This window comes from Papilio machaon, chromosome 19 (assembly GCF_912999745.1).
Source record: "Papilio machaon chromosome 19, ilPapMach1.1, whole genome shotgun sequence".
NCBI lineage: Eukaryota > Metazoa > Arthropoda > Insecta > Lepidoptera > Papilionidae > Papilio > Papilio machaon.
In genome coordinates this window covers 7,135,345-7,154,834 of record NC_060004.1, presented here as the reverse complement: position 1 = coordinate 7,154,834, position 19,490 = coordinate 7,135,345, and the positions used below count along the sequence as shown (strand labels likewise).

At 34.4% G+C, this 19,490-nt stretch overlaps 3 protein-coding genes across 5 annotated transcripts; 2 read left to right on the top strand and 1 right to left on the bottom strand.

Moving 5' to 3' along the window:
* The first annotated feature begins 3,889 nt into the window (after positions 1 to 3,889).
* On the top strand, positions 3,890 to 5,193 carry LOC106715588. Its single transcript, XM_014508907.2, has 2 exons — positions 3,890 to 4,053; positions 4,266 to 5,193. Exons 1-2 carry the CDS (start codon positions 3,998 to 4,000, stop codon positions 5,155 to 5,157), a joined length of 948 nt encoding a protein of 315 aa, XP_014364393.2. The 5' UTR covers positions 3,890 to 3,997; the 3' UTR covers positions 5,158 to 5,193.
* Positions 5,194 to 5,381: 188 nt separating this feature from the next.
* LOC106715592 lies at positions 5,382 to 6,529 on the bottom strand. Its single transcript, XM_014508911.2, has 2 exons — positions 6,450 to 6,529; positions 5,382 to 6,298 (listed from the first exon to the last, which is right to left on the bottom strand). Exons 1-2 carry the CDS (start codon positions 6,503 to 6,505, stop codon positions 5,389 to 5,391), a joined length of 966 nt encoding a protein of 321 aa, XP_014364397.2. The 5' UTR covers positions 6,506 to 6,529; the 3' UTR covers positions 5,382 to 5,388.
* Positions 6,530 to 13,997: 7,468 nt separating this feature from the next.
* LOC106715580 (uncharacterized protein PF11_0207) lies at positions 13,998 to 19,080 on the top strand. Of its 3 annotated transcripts, none has more exons than XM_045682519.1 (5): positions 13,998 to 14,095; positions 15,047 to 15,164; positions 17,090 to 17,175; positions 17,698 to 17,845; positions 17,982 to 19,080. In XM_045682519.1, exons 2-5 carry the CDS (start codon positions 15,057 to 15,059, stop codon positions 18,789 to 18,791), a joined length of 1,152 nt encoding a protein of 383 aa, XP_045538475.1. In that variant the 5' UTR covers positions 13,998 to 14,095; positions 15,047 to 15,056; the 3' UTR covers positions 18,792 to 19,080. The 3 variants fall into 3 exon arrangements, with proteins under 3 accessions (XP_045538475.1, XP_014364381.2, XP_045538474.1); XM_014508895.2 differs by having other exon boundaries at positions 13,998 to 14,104; positions 15,050 to 15,164; XM_045682518.1 differs by having other exon boundaries at positions 13,998 to 14,104.
* Positions 19,081 to 19,490: the final 410 nt, after the last annotated feature.

Below are 19,490 nucleotides of genomic sequence, written 5' to 3'. Positions count from 1 at the left end.
ATTATTTGACACAAATGACATCTGCGTTTGGGCGCATAATGTTCGAAAAATACTATTTTATTTTAGCTGATTTTACCCGTATTTTAACATATTAGTTATTACAAAGACTGTAAAGAACAACTAGTTTGTATTTTTTTCCTTATTTTGTATGAATACATGTGAATAAATGCGTAGTTTCAGTACTTACGAGTGAAAGGTTATGTTTTTCTCTTTTCGCTCACTACGGCTTTTACAACCGACGATACAGCAGTATACCATGTTTTATAAACTTTACCTTACTAAAACTGTAATATCAAAATATTTTTGCACAATTACAGCCACTAAGTACTCACAATTTTCGAAAAATAGCACGAATGTCAAACTTTGTTAGGGACAACCTAGGTTGTTTGTAGGGGACAACCTTTGTTCCAAACAAAGCCCAAACCCTGGTACGCAGAAAGGGACGGAAGATAGTTATCCCTGTCTTTGTCACGTCACAGGAATTGGGTATAACTGTATCTCTCTCACTCACGGTATTATTATTACCGTGTCATAGACTTGGTTGCGATGGTGTGGGTTTTAACTAATTATGAAGATAAATTAACAGGAGCGTTTAAATCTGAACGAAGTAAAAGCTAAGAATTCGCCTATCCATTTATAGAGGTCAGTGATCGATACAATGTAATACGATCCATTCGATTTTTCTATCGATACAACGCCATTAAATCCACCAGTGGATCAATAGACGACCACGGTGGATCGGATCGAATACTATCAGTATTCAGTTTATTTAAAACTTATAGAGCCAAACAAACTATAAAGTAAAATATTTATTTGAACACACTCATACTACACTCTTCGGAAGATAATGAACAGATTGATATTTCAGTTGTAAATATGTGTTACTGTAAAAGCACGGTATCAGGAAAATCTTAAGATTACGAACTAGTTATGGTACAAGTCTGAAAAGTTATACGATCTTGTTTTATTTCGAGTATTTTCTATTAATCACTTGTTATATTTTAATCATGTTCGGCCAAACTTTGCTACGCCTAAACAGGCAGTGTTTAGATTTAGTTTTTACCGTGAATTTCAAATGCCGTAAAACTTGAACTAAAACATAGTGTTATAGATATATCACTATGTTTTAGTTCAAGTTTCTTTGGTAAAACAGATGTTTTACCAAAGAAATCGTTTTGTATACAAGTGTTCACAAGTGGGCACAGTTAATCGAAAAGTTAAGTTCGTTAATTAAAAAATTAACTTCGTCAATCGTTAAAGCGTTAAATTCTCGAAAATTTAACGCAAGTTAAAGTTAATTTCACACTTATGTGGCGACACTTGTTTAAAATAGTAATTTGACTATACATTCTATAACACATTAGTATTAGAGACAAGTATGAATGCATTATAGTGTATTTCATTACGAGTGCGGAATACAGTTGCGAAAAAATGAACCAATTTAATAGAATAATAAAAACACAATAAACTCAACTTTAACTAAAATGTTTCGAAAATGGCACCAACCGTAAAAAAATACAAACAGAGACCTTTTTTGTTTTCTTCACCTATTCTGCGTAGGCAAAGGGAACTATGCCCAAATAGACAAGTCTTCAGTAAATTATTTTTATTGATATGAAATGAAAATTAAATTTAATGATATGAAATAAAATGAAACCTAACCTAAATCATTGAATCAAATCATTCAATTTGATATTGTAACAAATTAGGAGCTTCTTTTTAGAAATATTTGCATGAATCATAAAAACTTCAATGTTTTTTTTTGTAAAAATTTCTTGGTTGGTTTTTCTTTTTAACAGACATTATTTTGACAGTTGGGAAAGAGAACGCACGAGTTTGGAAAAGCTAAAGAAAAAGCACGAGTAAAAAAGTGTTTTAATACAGTTGCTCAAAAAATGGCGTATTACAGGGACGAAGAGCGTTCGGAATGTGGGCTATTGTATACTCGTAATGAAATATACTATTTCCATAGGTGGGCACAGTTAATCGAAAAGTTAACTTCGTTAATCGTTAATTCGTTAATTAAAAAATTAACTTCGTTAATCGTTAAAGCGTTAAATTTTCGAAAATTTAACGCAAGTTAAAGTTAATCGTTAACAGTTAACCATACCAAAATTATACATACTAATTTCACACTTATTGTGGCGACACTTGTTTAAAATAGTAATTTGACAATACATTCTATAACACATTAGTATTAGAGACAAGTATGAATTCATTATAGTATATTTCATTACGAGTGCGGAAAGCCTGTCATTGCAAAGAGTTCCGACAAATGTCTACCCGAGCCGAGGCGCAGCCGAAGGTGAGGGTTGACATTTGGAACAAGTTGTAATGACAGTTCCGCACGTGTACTAAACAACTCTTTTTAATATAGTTGCGAAAAATGAAACAATTTAATAGAATAATAAAAACACAATAAACTCAACTAACTAAAATGTTTGAAAAATGGCGCCAACTGTAAAAGAATACAAACAGAGTTTTTTTTTGTTTTCTTTACCCATTCTGGGTAGGCAAAGCGAACTATGCCCAAACGGCCAAGTCTTCAGTAGATTATTTTTATTAATATGAAATGATAATGAAATTTAATGAGATTAAATAAAATGAAACCTAACCTAATTCATTGAATCAAATCATTAAATCTGATATTGTAACAAATTAGGAACTTCTTTTTAGAAATATTTGCATGAATCATAAAAACTTCAATGATTTTTTTTTTTTTTTTGTAAAAACTTCGCGGTTGTTTTTTTCTTTTTAATAGACATAATTTTGACAGTTGGGAAAGAGAACGCACGAGTTTGGAAAAGCTAAAGAAAAAGCACGAGTAAAAAAGTGTTTTAATACAGTTGCTCAAAAAGTGGCGTATTGCAGGGACAAAGAGCGTTCGGAATGTAGGCTATTATATACTCTTGCTTTTATATGCTCGTAATGAAATATACTATTTCGAACCTTCTTTTTCTGTTGGTCACGTCTTTCCCGGGCGCTCTGATGCATTACAGTTGCACGCGAACTTCTCATATATCTATTACCAATTCGCTCGTTCACCAATTCGAGTCGCCGACAATCGCCCAACATACTCGTAGCTGAACTTACGAGCGTGGCGTGCCGCGTAATTTAAACAAAATGACAGCACGTCTCCAAGTTTCTAATTTAACGATTAACGGACTTTTATTAACGGAAGTTGAGTTTAACGGAAGTTAACAAAAGCGTTAACACTTTTTGAAGTTAACTTAAAAGTTAATCCGTTAAGCAAAATGTTAACTTCGTTAATTAACGATTAACGGATTAACGAGTTAATGCCCAGCTCTGACTATTTCGAACCTTCTTTTGATTTCGTCCTGTTGTTCACGTCTTTCCCGGACGCTCTGATGCATCACACTTGCACGTGAACTTCACATATTTCAATTATCAACTCGTTCGTTCACCATTCGAGTCACCGACAGTCGCCCGACATAGCTGAACTTACGAGCGTGGCGTGGCGCGTAATTTAAACAAAATGACAGCACGTCTCCAAGTTTCTAATTTAACGATTAACGGACTTTTATGAACGGAAGTTGAGTTTAACGGAAGTTAACAAAAGCGTTAACACTTTTTGAAGTTAACTTAAAAGGTAATCCGTTAAGCAAAATGTTAACTTCGTTAATTAACGATTAACGGATTAACGAGTTAATGCCCAGCTCTGGTAATATATAAACTAATCCAAACAATAAATAAACCAAGGCTTAAATTCTGTTTTTTCTTTTAAACCAATTACAACCTCAACGATTAGCAGAATTTTAGGATTATTAACAAAACCAACAGAATTGAGACGAGTAACTCGCATAATGTTCGATTTAAATCTGGTCACACTGTTCGATTTAAAGCTGGTAACACTTGCTTTACTTTGCTTTACGATTACGATCCATTGCGATTCAAAGTATTATTTAAAGGCACAATAATAAACATATTATTTGCAGTTTAGATATATGTCGAAGTTCGTCAGTTTAAAAATTTAATTATGTTTGGATCAGCAACTCCAGCAATAGTAAATGAGGGTCCTAAAACTGAAAATGTGTAAGTTTGGATGACAACTTTTTTAAATTGTGTAAACTACTTGGATAAAAATAAAATATTAGTTTGTTTAGAATTCTAAGGTAGAAATATAAACTTGAGATACTACTTTGTTTTTTTTTTGTTTATTTCATTGATTTCTAAAAAAACTGATGTTTAAAAACAAACTGATTTGTTTCTAACATACAAGCTAATGATATATTATTTGATTTCAGGTTAAATGTAATAGAAGTTAATAAACGAGACAATTGGCTAGAGTTAAAAGTTGATATAGAGACCAATGCAAAGGGTAATTCTACAGAAAGTGAACATAAAATAAACTCATCAGTAAAAATTTGTCTGAAAGTTATACAGGCAAAGGCAACAGAAGTACCTAAACAATCACAACAATATAATCAGTTCGCATTTGGTGCACAGAAACAAGTTGACATTTTCAAACCTAACATTCTACTACTATTTAAATTTGTGAAAACTCACAGTAATGATGATACAATGTATTCAATCATTTGCAACAGTATAGGTTTAGGTCTCTTGGATAAGGCATTTTGTACTGATAATGATTCTTGGTTCTTGATCCGTGAGACAACATCTCCAAAATTTAGCTTCAATGTTATTTTCACAATGACAATCATTAAAAGTGAAAATCCATTTAAAGCATTGTATGAAGACACAGAGCTGATGGACTTCAAACTGATTGGCGATGCAGGGTCAGAGGTGAAGGTACACGGGGCAGTGCTGGCCGCTCAGAGCCCCAGTATCATGAAGATGATACAAGAAAAAACAATCAAGGACAATACTATCGAATATAGTGGAGTGAATGAGAAAACTTTGCAAGACTTTAAATCCTACATTTACTTGTACGTTTTGCCGAAAGAGGACATAGAGCAGTTGTTGCTTTTGGCCTCCAGAGCAACAATGGTCGAGCTGGAGCGCAAATGTATCAGCCAGATAATGGCCACTCTGACTGCTACTGATGTGTACCGTATCACTGAATTTGCTCAACAACATAAGATACATGAACTATATTTGAATGTTTTAGAATATATCCAAAATGGTAAAATCAAAGTAAGTGACATTAGAAATTGCTTAAAGCTTTCTAATGCTTAATCTATGTCAGTTGGAAGGAGGAAAGAGGCTAAGTTTTATTGTTCTATAACATTATATTTAATTATATAATTGTGTATAGAAGTCGTTATTTGAATTATATTTTCATTATGATTTTGACACATTTTAAATAGAAAATGAAGCGAACAAAAATGAACATTTCAATATGCAATGTCTTATTTAATCTTACAAAATAATTACATCTATTTTACATAGCGTAGAAAAAAGTTAATTTTATCTGCCATTTACATTTTCTGTATGAATACATTGCTTAATATCTTCAGTTTTTATTTTGCTACTTTCAATAAGTTCTAAAATGTCAAAAAAAGTCTCCATCATACCATTATTCAGCACAAAATATGTCAAATCACAAAAATTTTCAGCAACAGCAATTGTAGCCAACTTCTGTGTGCACATCTGACCCAATTCCTTCATATTATACTCGGAAGCAAAGACTATGAGGTCCGTTAAACTTGACAATGGGGACTCTGGTATTTTGTTCAAGTAAATATAATCTTTTAAATGTTGCAAAATTGATTGTTTTACATGTGGCAGAGCTAGTTCGTAGGGACGAGGTGATTCCTGAGCCTTTTCAGATATTTTCTTGTTGAAGACTGAACTGTATGCAATCAATATTGCAGAGTGCACTTCAATAGTTCCATCTTTGCCTATCAGTCTTAAATCAGTTGATTTTGAGTCTTTATAGAGCAGTGCAAATGGTCTTATAATTTTATCCATTAAACTAAGAGTGACAATTATATCAAATGAGGTTGTAAAATTTGAAGTGGTGGGTTCAATGAGTAACCTCCATATTTTATTGTGTATATAAAATGTTTTGTTAGTATTAATTATAAACGACTTTATTGACACTTCAGCCATATAGGTCTTTTCACTGCCTTCAATGTTCTCAAAGCTGCAAAATAATGAATATGTGTCATAGCTAAGGTAATTTGTAGATTGTGGTGCAAAAATAGAAGGTTGACTAGATGAAAGGCCAGTATCCATTCTCATCTGGAAGTAAACTGCATTATTGATGATGTATTTACGGGACAGCTTTGTAGTACTATCCACTCCTTTACCACTTTGAATGGTTATCTTTAAGTTTAGAGAGTCTTCATTACTAATCAACTTGCACAATTTCCAACTGTAAAGATAGATAACGAATCAATTATTACTAGTTTTTAGTATATTATGTTTAGCATAGACAGACAAATATTTCGTTTTAACTCAAAAACCAGATGAATTGCTTTAAATTTCTTTCTTTTTAAAGTCCGTAAAGTTTATATTTGATATACCTTGTTTCTTCCCGTATTGGATTTATCATAAATTGTTTCCTTGTGCCGAATGACATAATTGTATATAATATTTAATTAATTAATATATTATAAATAAGTAAATAAAGAAATTGGACCAATTAAACAACGTACTAAGTGATACAAAAAGACATAACAATTAATGCACTGAAATGCTAGGAAATGTGCGCGAAACCCAATCGGGTTTCACACAATAATACAGTTCGACAAGAACAAGAATCTTAAAATCTTATTGTTGTACTTTATAAACAAAATATAACCAGACATAACAATGTCATTTTGACAGCGTCAAATATTTGACTAATGAGTTAGTGGCGACAGCAAAAATATAAATGTTACCATGCGTAGATAATGCGACAAACTTATCAAAGCCGGTAAGAGAGGCGCTGCTTTCGCATTCGGTTCTGATACTGTTGTTTGTCATTGTCAAAAAATATGGTAATCCTATATACATAGAACATGATGTGAGAACATCAAACATGTATGGAACACTCTATCTATGTCGTGTATAATTATAGTCATACTAGCTGTTGCCCGCGACTACGTCAGCGCGGAATTAAAAAACGTAATAAGCCTATGTGTTCTTCCAGACTATGTCCAACATCTGTGCGAAATTTCATCAAGATCCGTTGAGCCGTTCCGGAGATACTTTCAAACAAACATCCATCCATCGAAACTTTCTATATGTAATATTAGTAAGATTAAGAAGCAATGTACGATGAATCAACGTACACCGCCATCTATGAGAACTTCATAAAACTAAACAGTAAATAATAACTTGCTTAAGAAACAATTAATTGGTAAATATATTCGTTTACATTCACGACATAAGCGAATAATTGAGATGATAACTATTCTATCCAGTAAGTTAGACCAAAATACGGGTACATGTGAAATTTGATAGAAATCGGTTCAGTAGTTTTGGAGTTTATTGGCAACATACATCGTGACACAAGATTTTTATATATATAAGATAGGTTACTCACCTAAACTTGATGACCTGCAGATCAGCTCATGCGTAAAGCAGATCAGCGCACCGGCTCGCAGCTCAGCTGAATTCGTACTTTTGGAACGAAGTTCCTTATCGCGCGTTGTGAAAGGGGGCTAAACGGAAAAAATTCTTACAAAAAGTTGTCACGACACTTTTTGCTACAGACGAATGAGCGCTACTTCACCATGGCAACGACGTGACAATATATAACGAAAATTCATAGAAATAAAATGTACTTCTTGTGAAGACTTAAGTTTTTTATTCATAGAACAAACATTGGTTCCTTCACTAATTAATTGAAAGGAACTTCGTTCCATCCGGGTGTCCCAACACACCTCTCAAGTTTTTTTATGACCTATGATTTGAGTTTCGTGCTGCGAACTGCGAGTCACTAGGCAGCTTGTGGCTCATCAGCTAAGCCGATTCAGCTATAGTTCAGTTATAGGACCCATCGATGAGCTCCTAATTTAGTTGTTGAGCCGAAGCTCGAAGGTTCAAATGTATGTGACTTGAACTTTTATATAGGACACACTAGCCCCCGCATGCGACTCTGTCCTAGTAGCCTATGGCCGTTTGTCCACCAACACGGTCTTTGGCACCGGCACCGTCACGAGCTAATTTCGTGATGGCGATCGTTTGTCCACACGCCACAGCGACGATCTCGGTGGTACATTCGGTTTCTTGTAGCTACTATGTGTGGTATTGCGTATAAATAAAATGAAACAAAAACCGTTCGTTTATGACGTGATGGAGCCAGCGAGGATATGTACAAATCTATTTTGTTTTGCTAGCACATTGGGCCGCCATAATGTCGGCACCGTTCAAGCGGTAGCGCTGATCTACACGAAATATCGGCGGCCGTGATGACGGCGCCGGGTGACGGGCGTGCGGAGGACAAGCCGCGGTACTAAATGTATTGACGTGAAGGAGACGATGTTGGTGGACAAATTTCCTATGTGTTCTTCCAGACTGTGTTCTGCACTACATCTATGCCAAATTCAGCGAGATCCATGCAGCCCTTCTGCAGATATCTTCTAATAAATATCAACCCAAACATTCGCATTTGTAATATGTAAGATATCTGAGGCCTAAAGTAAACGAAAACACATGCAACATTTCAATGATATTATTCGTATATGTATAGTAACTCTTTTAAATATCTGTTCTCACACGAAAATAACATGCAAAATGGATATTCTGTAGAATTAGAATAATACACCTGTAGATCCAGCAAGCGCCAAGTAATATTTTGTTTGTTACATTCCTCGGCCAGCGAGACGCGGCGAGGCGGTGTGGAACATGTTACCAGTTACCATAGTAGCAGCGGGCATTCAGAAAAGGTCTCACGTGCAAGCATAACTTTATTGCAGCGCTAATAAATTTCCTAGTATCGGTACAAATTTAAATCTTCCAGATGTTTTTCTAAAGCCCATACGTGAGCAGTTTTCGAAGCGTCGTGCGCGATTGCACGCTGAGCCCGATGGACACCAATCAAATAAATCACGGTACATAAGCGGACGCGGCTTCACTTTGTCTGCTAACTATTTCTTAGATGTTATCTTAGATGTTTACATTAAAGTATACGTATGAACATACATGATATTGTATGTTTATTTAATAATCAAATCGGAGGTCATGTAACAACTCTAAAACAGTGGGCAGGTCGTCATGTCGGCAAGGTGCATAACAAGGTTCAGTATACATAAGTTGAAAAAGTAGCGGTAGGAGGTTCATCGATTCTTCATACCGAAAAGGGCAGGCTGATGATTAAGGAATACACCAAAATAAATAAAAATGTTGAAAGTGGACTAAAAGAAGAAAATAGTTGTGTTTTAAAACCCAAAAACCATGGCGCTGTAAAGCGAATTCCCTCTTGTGAATAAAAATTCAAGGCAGGGTAGAAGTTCTTCATCGGGTACACTTTAGGTGGTGGAAAGCGATGGTGCCTTAAGCATCGGTGCTGACAACTGCGAGCTAGTTTCCGTTTTTTATTGGGTATGGTATATACCCTAAAATGACAATAGTACGTTAGCGTCATACTTTTAGTGCTTAACAAAAAGCTGCCGCTCCTACCAAATAAACACGTTTCGACTGTTTTCAAATCACTTTATTAAGCATCAGGCAGGCATTATTAGGCTCAGGTTAAACGACCTGTCTTCTTGGAATCGGAATGCTCAATTGTGTTGCGATAATGATAATAAATATCAAATGTAACCAGATTTTTTCGGCAAAGAACACATTAAATTGCTCGATATGATATGCTATTCAAAATATAGATAATATATAATATATCTGTGATAGTTTATTTGCTTCAAGTGCAATGAACGTACCTGCAATAGAGGTAGTACCTATAAAAATAGGCGTTAGACTGCCACACCGGAATACCCAATTTTTTAAAGACGACTCTGCTATCGCAATTATTAGACAAATTTTGATGGTTAGTAAGCATTTGTAAGTATTTTGACCACATTTACGTCCAGTTATTATTTAATCGAAAGATAAATTCATTCATTTCATGTGACTGTTACAAAGTTACTCATCGGATTATTTTGTTACCCCTTTTTTGATTTCTAAGGAAACGAAGTGCGCTGGAATCCCGAAACGACGCTGTTAAGTACACAGCGTTTATGTTGAGTCGTAAAGGGCAACTGCCAAGCGAGCTGAAGGCATTTATAGTTAAATCTATTTATTACTACAAAGTGCGATAAATGCATATTTAGATTCATACGGAATAGCAATCGGCGGACACATCTGGCATACGAAAGCCACGTGACCTGTGCCAACGACCTCCGTAAACACTACTTTTATATAACTTTGATAATTTTGGAACTCGCTTCAGACAGCCGCCGCGCATACTTTATCTCCAGCTCTATTCTGTGTTCTCTAGTCGATGTTCACTTTTCACTAAGGTCAAGGCTTAAATGTGTCCGTTTTAAGTTTGACTGGGTTTCAGTTTTGCTGCAACATCGTATGTTTGCGCCATCGTTAGCTTGACACGACCGCTTTCACATGTAGGGTGGACCTGAAACGACAAAACATTCAGAGGTCAGTATCTTTGTGCCTACAACTATGACCTACTACGATACCGTTGTGGTGAAGCTGTCATCCATAACATACAGTTAGCCGAAGCGAGACGTGACTGATTTATCAGTTGTCGATCATCATAAATTCCTGTAGGTATAGGCGCCGAGGTGGTTGACCCCGTGCGAATCCCAGACGTCCATTTTATAATACCTTCAAACTATTTCGGCGCGTGCTCTGTTTGCTGATGCCATTACAAATATTTCAAATGAGCTTATTAAAAATTCCGCAAGTTCCATTGGGTTGGGCGAGACGCGAGGGGGTGCGGGGTGCGGGGTGCAGAGTAACGAGCCATTGACTTCGATGTTTTCGAGTCGACTTGGTTTGCGTCATTCCAGTCACAAACAAATCCTTCATGGTAATTTATATGTAAAATTGACATATAAGGAAATTATTACTAAAACATCTAGTTTTAGGTGGAAAAGGGAAAATGGTTCAATCTCTTATGATCTGATTGTCAATCTAGTCAATGCAGATACTGTTTTTATTTCTAACGCAGCTGCAAATTTGCAAGCTACATACGACTTATAAATTCTTAAATCGTACCTAGATTATCTCGGATAAGAGAAAGAGGGATATGTTTTAAAAAGTCGTCTCATAGCCATGTCTGGGGACCAGTCGTAGTCAAAAATGTAGCGTTTCCCAGACGATCTACTCAAAAGATAACCCCTGATTTTAGTCTTTGTCGTTGTGTCGTTTAACGGTATTTAAGATTCAACAAGATTTATATAAAACATCATAGGCTAAAGGAAATTCTTAAAGCTTATGAGTTGAAAATCTATTGTTGTTTTAAAAGATTTTTATTTTAAATTGGTCTCATTATATATACATATTAAAAAGGTCATATTTCGTACATTATTTGTGTTGATAACGAAAAACCGCATCGTCAAGACCGCGTTCGTTCCGGGTAATCTCCGGAACGGTTGGACCGTTTTTGACGGGACTTGGACGAGAAGGTAAGTGATGCACGCGGGCATATTATAGGATTTTTTTAATATTCTGCGATGACAAAGTCTAGGACGAGTGGAAGTAATTAATAAAATATTTTATCGCTCATGTATTAAAGTAAACTATTTGAACAATAGCTAGTTTTATTTTTGTTTTACCTAGCGTTCACGAAACATATCATACAAAAACATATAATCACCTTATCTCTAAAAATCTGACTATGTTTTTGTTCTGATGTATTGGTAGTGGACAATGACGGTTACATCTGCCTATCATTAGACCATCACGTTACTTTAAGTCATTAGTGAGGTCAAAAATAAATGAAAAGGGAGGTTTGAAATTATTTAAAATTTAAAAATTTTTTTTTATATTCGATTAGAACCGTAAAATTAACCGTAACATTAAAAATATAATTTATTCCTGTATTGCTGTAAAAATTAAAAAAAAATCAATTAAAATGTTTATGGGCCTTTCGCGCTGTTATCAGCGAGTCATAAACCTGCGCATTAAATCGCCAGGGCATCAAAAGTTACCATATTTAGGAATTCCGCTCATGTTTGTGGGTCGTGTGGGCCACGCTACAGTTAGCGACCTTAGTACTGTTACTGGGATTATCGGGGATTTTTTGGATCTGTCGTTAGTTTTAAAGTTTTGACTAAAACGAGGAAAAATGTATGACTAATGAAACATAAACAGTTGTTTTCTTTTTGGTAGTTGAATCACAATGTTTTAAAACAGAAAACCTTCAAGTATTTCTGAATTAAATATGTGTAAATCAAATGTTCTTATTTAACTTGCTTTGTTTATTCGTGTCTAGTGATTGAAATTAGACTCACTTCTTGTTGATACATTATGTAAAACATGTTATATATAAAACAACTATAAAACTATTTTCATATCAAATAACTGCTTAAATAATAACTGTCAAAGTTTTAATTTAAAAATTAAGAATAAAATAAGAGGTGATAAACAGAATAATTTAGAACACGTTACTTTACAAGTGTCGTTAAACCTTCTACAGTTATAACAGTAATTTGAGACGTGTGTATGCTTTTGATCGTGATTTTATGTCTTTATTGAGATCTAAAGTCGATCAGATAAAAACGAGTAGTGTTACATACCTCTATATGTTACTGTAAAAACAAAATCTCCGGTTTATCCTTACACTTACCAACTAGGTATGGTAAAAGTATGGTAGAAAACTGTTAAAAGGTGTATAAATAAAGGGGTTAATTTGTGATAAGTACCGATAGCTGACATGAGATGTCTTTAAAGAATAGAGCGTACACCTCCTTCAAAGTCGGGCAACGCATCCGATGTTCCTCTGGTGTTGCGGATGTCCATGGGCTTAGGATTTTAACATTATGCGATCCGCTGCCTTTACCTATAAAAAGAGATTAACAGACTATCAATATTAGATTTTCGATTGCCCTCTAAATATATCATGATCTTCTATTGCTGTTGTAGCCTCTGGAACAGTTAATTTGAACAAATGGATTAAAAATGTTAGTTAAAATTATTGCGGATAAGCAAAATTGGTTTGAGATCGAATATAGATTTCCGCCATTAATATAAAGCAATACATTCGAATACTATACTGATGTACGAATAATATACTGATGATTGAAGTGCCCGGAGGTGAAATAGAACCGGCGCTGGTGGGTGCCGGGGGGTCCGGGGGGTCCGGGGAGCGCGGGAGGTGCAGAGGGCACAAGCGGAGAGTCAAGGTTGTTGCCGCGACAGAATTTAAGCACATTTGTATTTCGGATCACATCCCTCGCGGCCCGCCAGAGAACCGCGGTACCGTCAGCAACAACATTCATATTTTATTCTATTAGAAATAAACAAAATGTATTATTATATTTATTGTATTAAGTATTATGTATTATTTTATTGTATTAGGTACAGAAACAGAGCTTCCACAGAACCCACTATCAAAGTTGACCACAATGTCATCAAAGGTTTAAGGTTTAGAGGACAAACAGAAGTGCTAAATAATATAAATTTTTATTTATTATATACTGTAGCGTTCGGAGGCCTAATTTTACTCCTCTATCCCTTCCAACACTTTTCTTTTAACAAAAGGATGGAAAGCGGAAGTGGATTTCACGGAGGAGAGTATGCATAGGATGGGGTAATATTCTTTTTCTTTGCGTCCTCTCCTCCGTCCGTTAACGGTAGGCAACGCACCTGTACTTGCAGATGTCTATTGACAGCGGTCGCTATTTTGGCAAAGTATGGTGTCCGCTTGATCGTTGTCCACCTTAAACATAAAGAAAAACTGTAATTATCGCTGGCGAGCATTTAAATATAAAATGCGTAACGAATGCATGTTCTATATATTAGTGAGTAATGTAGGAATTACAAATGTTTGAAAAAACAAATAGTGATATTTTGCAGACGCTACAGGGCCCTCATTGCGGATTCCGCGAGCCCGGTGCCGCGGATGGTCCCGGCTATCGTTTATAAAAGAGCGTAATACAATGAAAATTTTCACATTCCTAAGTTTTTTGCGAACGCCCTCGTTGTCCGGTGAACGTGGTTGTGGTAGTTCCTCAAGTGTTGATAGTGTCATTGCTTTTGATTTAAAATTATATTTTATTCATCGGTGAGATATGTAAGTTTTTTATTTAAAGATTAAATATTTGACTATTTATCCAATTTAGTTTTAAAATAATTTAGTTTTGAGCTTTATAATTTTTTATGTTTTTATAACAGAAATATTAAACACTGAATCATTACAATATACATAAAACTAATTGTAGTAGGATCCAATAAATGTATATAATTATATATAATTTATTAATCTACATAAATTAATTTTGTTCTACAGAAAAGGTAAAATATGTATATCTTTTTGAATAATTATTTGAGAAAATTGGCGGGAAACTCGGCGAAGACAGCTGTAAAGTTTTTATTTTTCATCAACATTATCGTCAAAGTTATTATTATATAATTTTGTTGTAATTTTGCTCCTATCCTGCTATTATTTGTTGCAGAAATGAATATTTTTGGTGATATTACTTAAGCAACAAGTAATTTAATACACACTATTTTTATTGGCTAATCTTACTAATGTTATAAATGCGAATGTTTAGATGGATGGATGTTTGTTTCAAGGTATGTCCAAAACTGCCCAACGGATCTTGACGAAAGTTTTCATAGATGTAGATCATAGTCTGGAAGAACACACAAATTAGAGGTACGCGCGGACGGAGCCGCGGACGACAGTTAGTTTTAAATGAATATAATCTGTAATCTCTAGTTATTTTAAAAAAGCTCTTCATTAATAGCTGTTGCCCGCGACTTCGTCCGCGCGAATTTAAGACAATTAGTTAAAATCAGTAATCTCTGTGCCGAACATCGTTAGCATCGTTTAACCGTTTTGGCAGTACCTAACAATCCATCCATCCATCTAGATATTTGCATTTATAAGTAAAAATTAATATATGAAATCATTCTTCTGTCCCCTAAGTCACTTTCAACTACAAACCGTCCCACGTCACACAAATATCCTAAAGACACAATGATGTAAATAATTTTGTGCTGTATGCTGTAGCAGGTGTACGATGAAGACGTTGTTGTGGTGCGTGGTGACGTGCGCGGTGGCGGCTGTCGTGCTGTCAGACGACATAGAGCTGGAGTTACAGAGCGGATTGCTCGTCAAGATGCTGAGGGTATGTTTTCAAATGAAAAAGTCCAAGTATGTAGTATATAAATAGTATATTAACTACATTATAAAGCCCAAAGCATCCGAATACTTTGGGTTTTATTAACCCTTTTATGGAAGCGGTGGTCAGGAGTAAACAGCAGTCTAATGGTGAGAAATAAATTGCCAGTTGCCAAAAATGATAAGAAGTGAAGAAGTAACATAAAATTCAAATAGTTTTTTGGCTTGAAATCACATAAGTTAGCTTTTTTTAATAAACAGTCGTGAAGTTGGGAGATATGTTTTTGCAGTAGTTACGCGTACTGACGATTGACGATGTGACAGAGGTGCGGCCCCAAAATAAATTTGTGAACAATGCCATTAGAGGAATGTGATAACACCACACGTGCAACTGTCAGTCCGTCACCGTACCTTTCTGAATCAGTGATGTTATTGCATTCTAATGTTAATCATATTACTAATGCTTGAGATTACAATTAAACGGATATTCGCGGTTGTTAATCTCTTATATAAATAATAAAAACAGTAACAATTAAAATGATAATTGTATCTTTACAGTCATAAAAACAAATACAGTATCCAATTAAATATAATTCGATAAAACAGATACATTATAATTGATTGAAAATAACGAAACGAATGGATCACGGCGTTATCTCTTCACTGAAATAATGACATTTGATTGGAAATTAAATTGAATTATTGCAGGAAATAATTAAAATACAACGAATGCGTCAAACATCCTTCGATTGAATCTCCGATATACATCGCTGAACGCGCTTCGCAACTCAAATCGTACTGTCACTAGCACCTTGCATCAGTTCATGCAAAATGCGACAGAGATTCTTATCCACATTAAAATATAGTAACAACTTTGACCTTCTATTGGAAATATCAGATATTTAAAAAGGTTTTCTTTTTTGTTTTTCGAATAAATTATATGGCTCTTTAAACATTGTAAAATCTAGAGTCAATAACACTCTATGCCTTAGATTTTTCTTAACTCTACATTTGCTAGACCATCTACCAGCTCAATATGTATTAAGTATTTGTTGGATTGAATTTGATTGGATGGATATTACACACACGGAGATTACATATATACACAAAGTCTGAATCAGTCGTATAACATTTTTAATTAGTAAATCAGGTCAATTAGGTTTTACAACTGCATTTAAATATTTAATAACTTTATAACAAAACAGGGACATGACTCGTTTAAACCTGTCAAGTTTGAGTCTTATATACGGCCGGCTGTCACCAGGTTGACGGCGGAGGCCCTTACTTTTAAAAATATTGTTTTACTTTTAAATCCGCTTTGGCGCATTAATATGTATCCTGAGTCTGAGACGTCGTGTCGGTACATACACTAGAGTTATTTATCTATTTACTTATATATGCATATCATATAGATAAGTCTCTTGATTTGAGATTAAATTCCAAATAAATATCCATGTAATTTTTTTAATGAAAGGAATTAGTTATAAATAAATTTTAAAAATAATTAAATAATTAACTATTATAATAATTCTTTATGAAATAAAATCATTGTGTGTTTGTTCTTGATCAAAACCAATGATCTTATTCTGATGTTTATGTTGATATCAGGAGATACGACATTTGTGTCGTAAAAATATTTAAAATAGAAACATCGAAGTTAGTGAAAATTGTTCTTGATTTAACATTGTTTAACATGTTGCAATTTTGGATTATATGTTTTTCAGGAATTGCATTGTTCTCTGCCGGCTTTAGCTTTATTAAGTAACAACGTTCCTTTTAACTTTACCTCGACCTTATCATGTACCTTAGTTATTAATATTAATAATATTTACGTTTGAAATATAATTATAATTGAATAAAATTAAAACTTAATTTTCTTAACTAAAGAGGCTATTGTAATGATTTAAAGTAATAGTAAATCTGTTGTTGCAGGAGATGGTGAACCAGACGAAAGTGGACACGCTGAACCTTCCGTCCAACGCCACGTCCATTCGCGAGAACATCACCGACACATTCAGGTAACAATATATTAATAATATTGCAGTTATGTCACTTTTGTAGTATCTTAGGATTTACAGATACAGCGGCTATTAAAACTGAATTTTAAAAAACAGAAAATGCAAAAATAAAATACGTACACACACACACATAAAACATGCTGCATGGGTAAATACTTGTTTAAGACTTAGATTAAGAGGAGTCACTACCTCCAGTAACACATATGCCCACCTAGCACAGGAGGCAGAGACCTGAGAAATTGTAAAATTTTGTGGATAATTTTTTTTATTTTATTGTTATTACAGTTGATAAATTAGTCTCTCAGCTTACCTTTTTTTTAGTACAACAAATTCCAGGTCACTCTACATTGTAGCTTCCTCTACGAGTACACTCCCTTATATGATACAAGCAGTATTTTATCTGTAGAGCAGTAGATTTCTGAATTTAATAGTAGGTACAATCAGCAAATAAGTGCACTTCAATTTGGCTGATTTGAAAATATCCTTAGTACCAACAATAAATACTTTGTATGTTTGTTTCAGTTGCGAGAATCGCACGTACGGCTACTACGCGGACGTAGACAATGAATGCCAGGTGTTCCACGTTTGCCTGCCCTCGCAGGCCGTCACCGGTAGAAACGTCACCTTCCGCTGGAGCTTCATTTGTCCAGCTGAAACTGTCTTCAATCAAGTAAGTCATGATCTTACAATATGAAGATGAAATTCACACCATCTATTGTTTACAAGCTTTAAATGTGCTCTAAGATATGTAAATAAAATTATGGATCAATTAAGAAAGTTATTGAATGAATTATTAATTTTTGTAGGAAGTACTAACGTGCACAAGACCACGTGATGCTATCTCCTGCGACGAGTCGCCAATGTATTACGATGTCAATATGGAATTCGGTAAAGTGAATGACAGTAAGGAACAAACAAAACCCGAAGACAATGCCCCGATGAGCAATTCTGCACCGAACACTGAAGCTGTGTCGTCGTCACCACAGAGATGGAATCAAGCAAACAGAAAAAAAGAAAACTTAGTTGTTGAAACACTTTTTAACGACGTAGTACCAAATACGAAGTCCGTAAAGGAAGATATCAAGGAATACGATAGTAAAATTATAGACACAGTTAAAGAAGAAATTAGAAATTACAATTATAACACGCTGCAAACAGTAAATAAAGATTTCAGTACAGTGAGTCAAAACATCCACGATCTTAAAGAAGAAATAAAAGGTATCGAAAAGGAAATTGTGAAGATTACTGATGATATTAAGGACACTGATTATGAAAAGATGCAGGTAACAAAGGATAATACAAAAGAAATTGTACAATACAGAAACGAAGAATTAATGAATAGTGAGGCGAGCCATGACAATATAGAGTCTCATATAAATGAAGGAGCCGTTGCGCTACCTCACGTCATACTGAAAAAAATAGAAGAGATGAACGCTGAGCCCGTAATGCCTGTGGTGGCGGAGGAAGTCATTCCTTTTGTTGAAGAAGTAAATAAAGAAGACGAGGATGCGACTGTGGCAGAAATTGATAATTCTAGAATAGCAGCAGAAAGAAGTTTGAAAAGGACTGGTCGAAAAATGTATCGGGGGTCGTTAAGGTTTAGACCTACTTTGTGATAAAACAGACAGATATAGAAATTAAGTGTGAATTATATTCTACTGTGATAAGTCAATTTTGCAGAAGTAGAAATTATTCCTGATTTCGTCCGCAAGATGTAAAGTATATGAATTTGTCATAATGTAGACATTTGTCGTATATTTAATAACCACAGTAAAATATAATTTCTATCAAATATTAAGACATTCCTCGAGACCTTTAAAGAAGATGTGCATAGTAGGATTAGAAGCGTACGAATACCTTGTAAATAGGCATTAAATGAAAAGAAAAAATGAGAATAAAAAATACAACCTAACTAATGTGTTATTTATTTCTACTTAAAAAAGTATTTTCAGTAGTAGCGAAAATGGAATCTACAGTAAAATCATCAACGAATAGTCCAAAACTATACCAAAAATTATAAATATTGTAAAGTATAAAATGTATTATCTTCATAATATTTATTTTAATTGCATTTGTAGACACTAGTCAAGGTACTGTTTTCTTATTGTATTGGTAAAGTCAAATTAAACCAATGTCCACATTATATAAGTGCAAAATACACAAACAAACATACATCGCTATCTAGAAAATATTGTTGCCTTATCAATGTAGTTAATAACAATTCATATGGTTGACTTCCAACTTAAATACGAGATTCAATTAAAATGATTATACTTCTCCAGATGCTGGCATGGAGAATAGACGGCAATTTATGA

What these genes read in the sequence shown, in the direction of transcription:
- LOC106715588 (XM_014508907.2), top strand. Translation starts at nt 3,998, where the DNA reads ATGTTTGGATCAGCAACTCCAGCAATAGTAAATGAGGGTCCTAAAACT. An exon ending in GGTCCTAAAACTGAAAATGT is followed by an intron (nt 4,054 to 4,265) that starts GTAAGTTTGGAT and finishes ATTTGATTTCAG; the next exon opens with GTTAAATGTAATAGAAGTTA.
- LOC106715592 (XM_014508911.2), bottom strand. Translation starts at nt 6,505, where the DNA reads ATGTCATTCGGCACAAGGAAACAATTTATGATAAATCCAATACGGGAA. An exon ending in CCAATACGGGAAGAAACAAG is followed by an intron (nt 6,299 to 6,449) that starts GTATATCAAATA and finishes CTATCTTTACAG; the next exon opens with TTGGAAATTGTGCAAGTTGA.
- LOC106715580 (XM_014508895.2), top strand. An exon ending in TGCTCGTCAAGATGCTGAGG is followed by an intron (nt 15,165 to 17,089) that starts GTATGTTTTCAA and finishes CTGTTGTTGCAG; the next exon opens with GAGATGGTGAACCAGACGAA. An exon ending in CTGAAACTGTCTTCAATCAA is followed by an intron (nt 17,846 to 17,981) that starts GTAAGTCATGAT and finishes TAATTTTTGTAG; the next exon opens with GAAGTACTAACGTGCACAAG.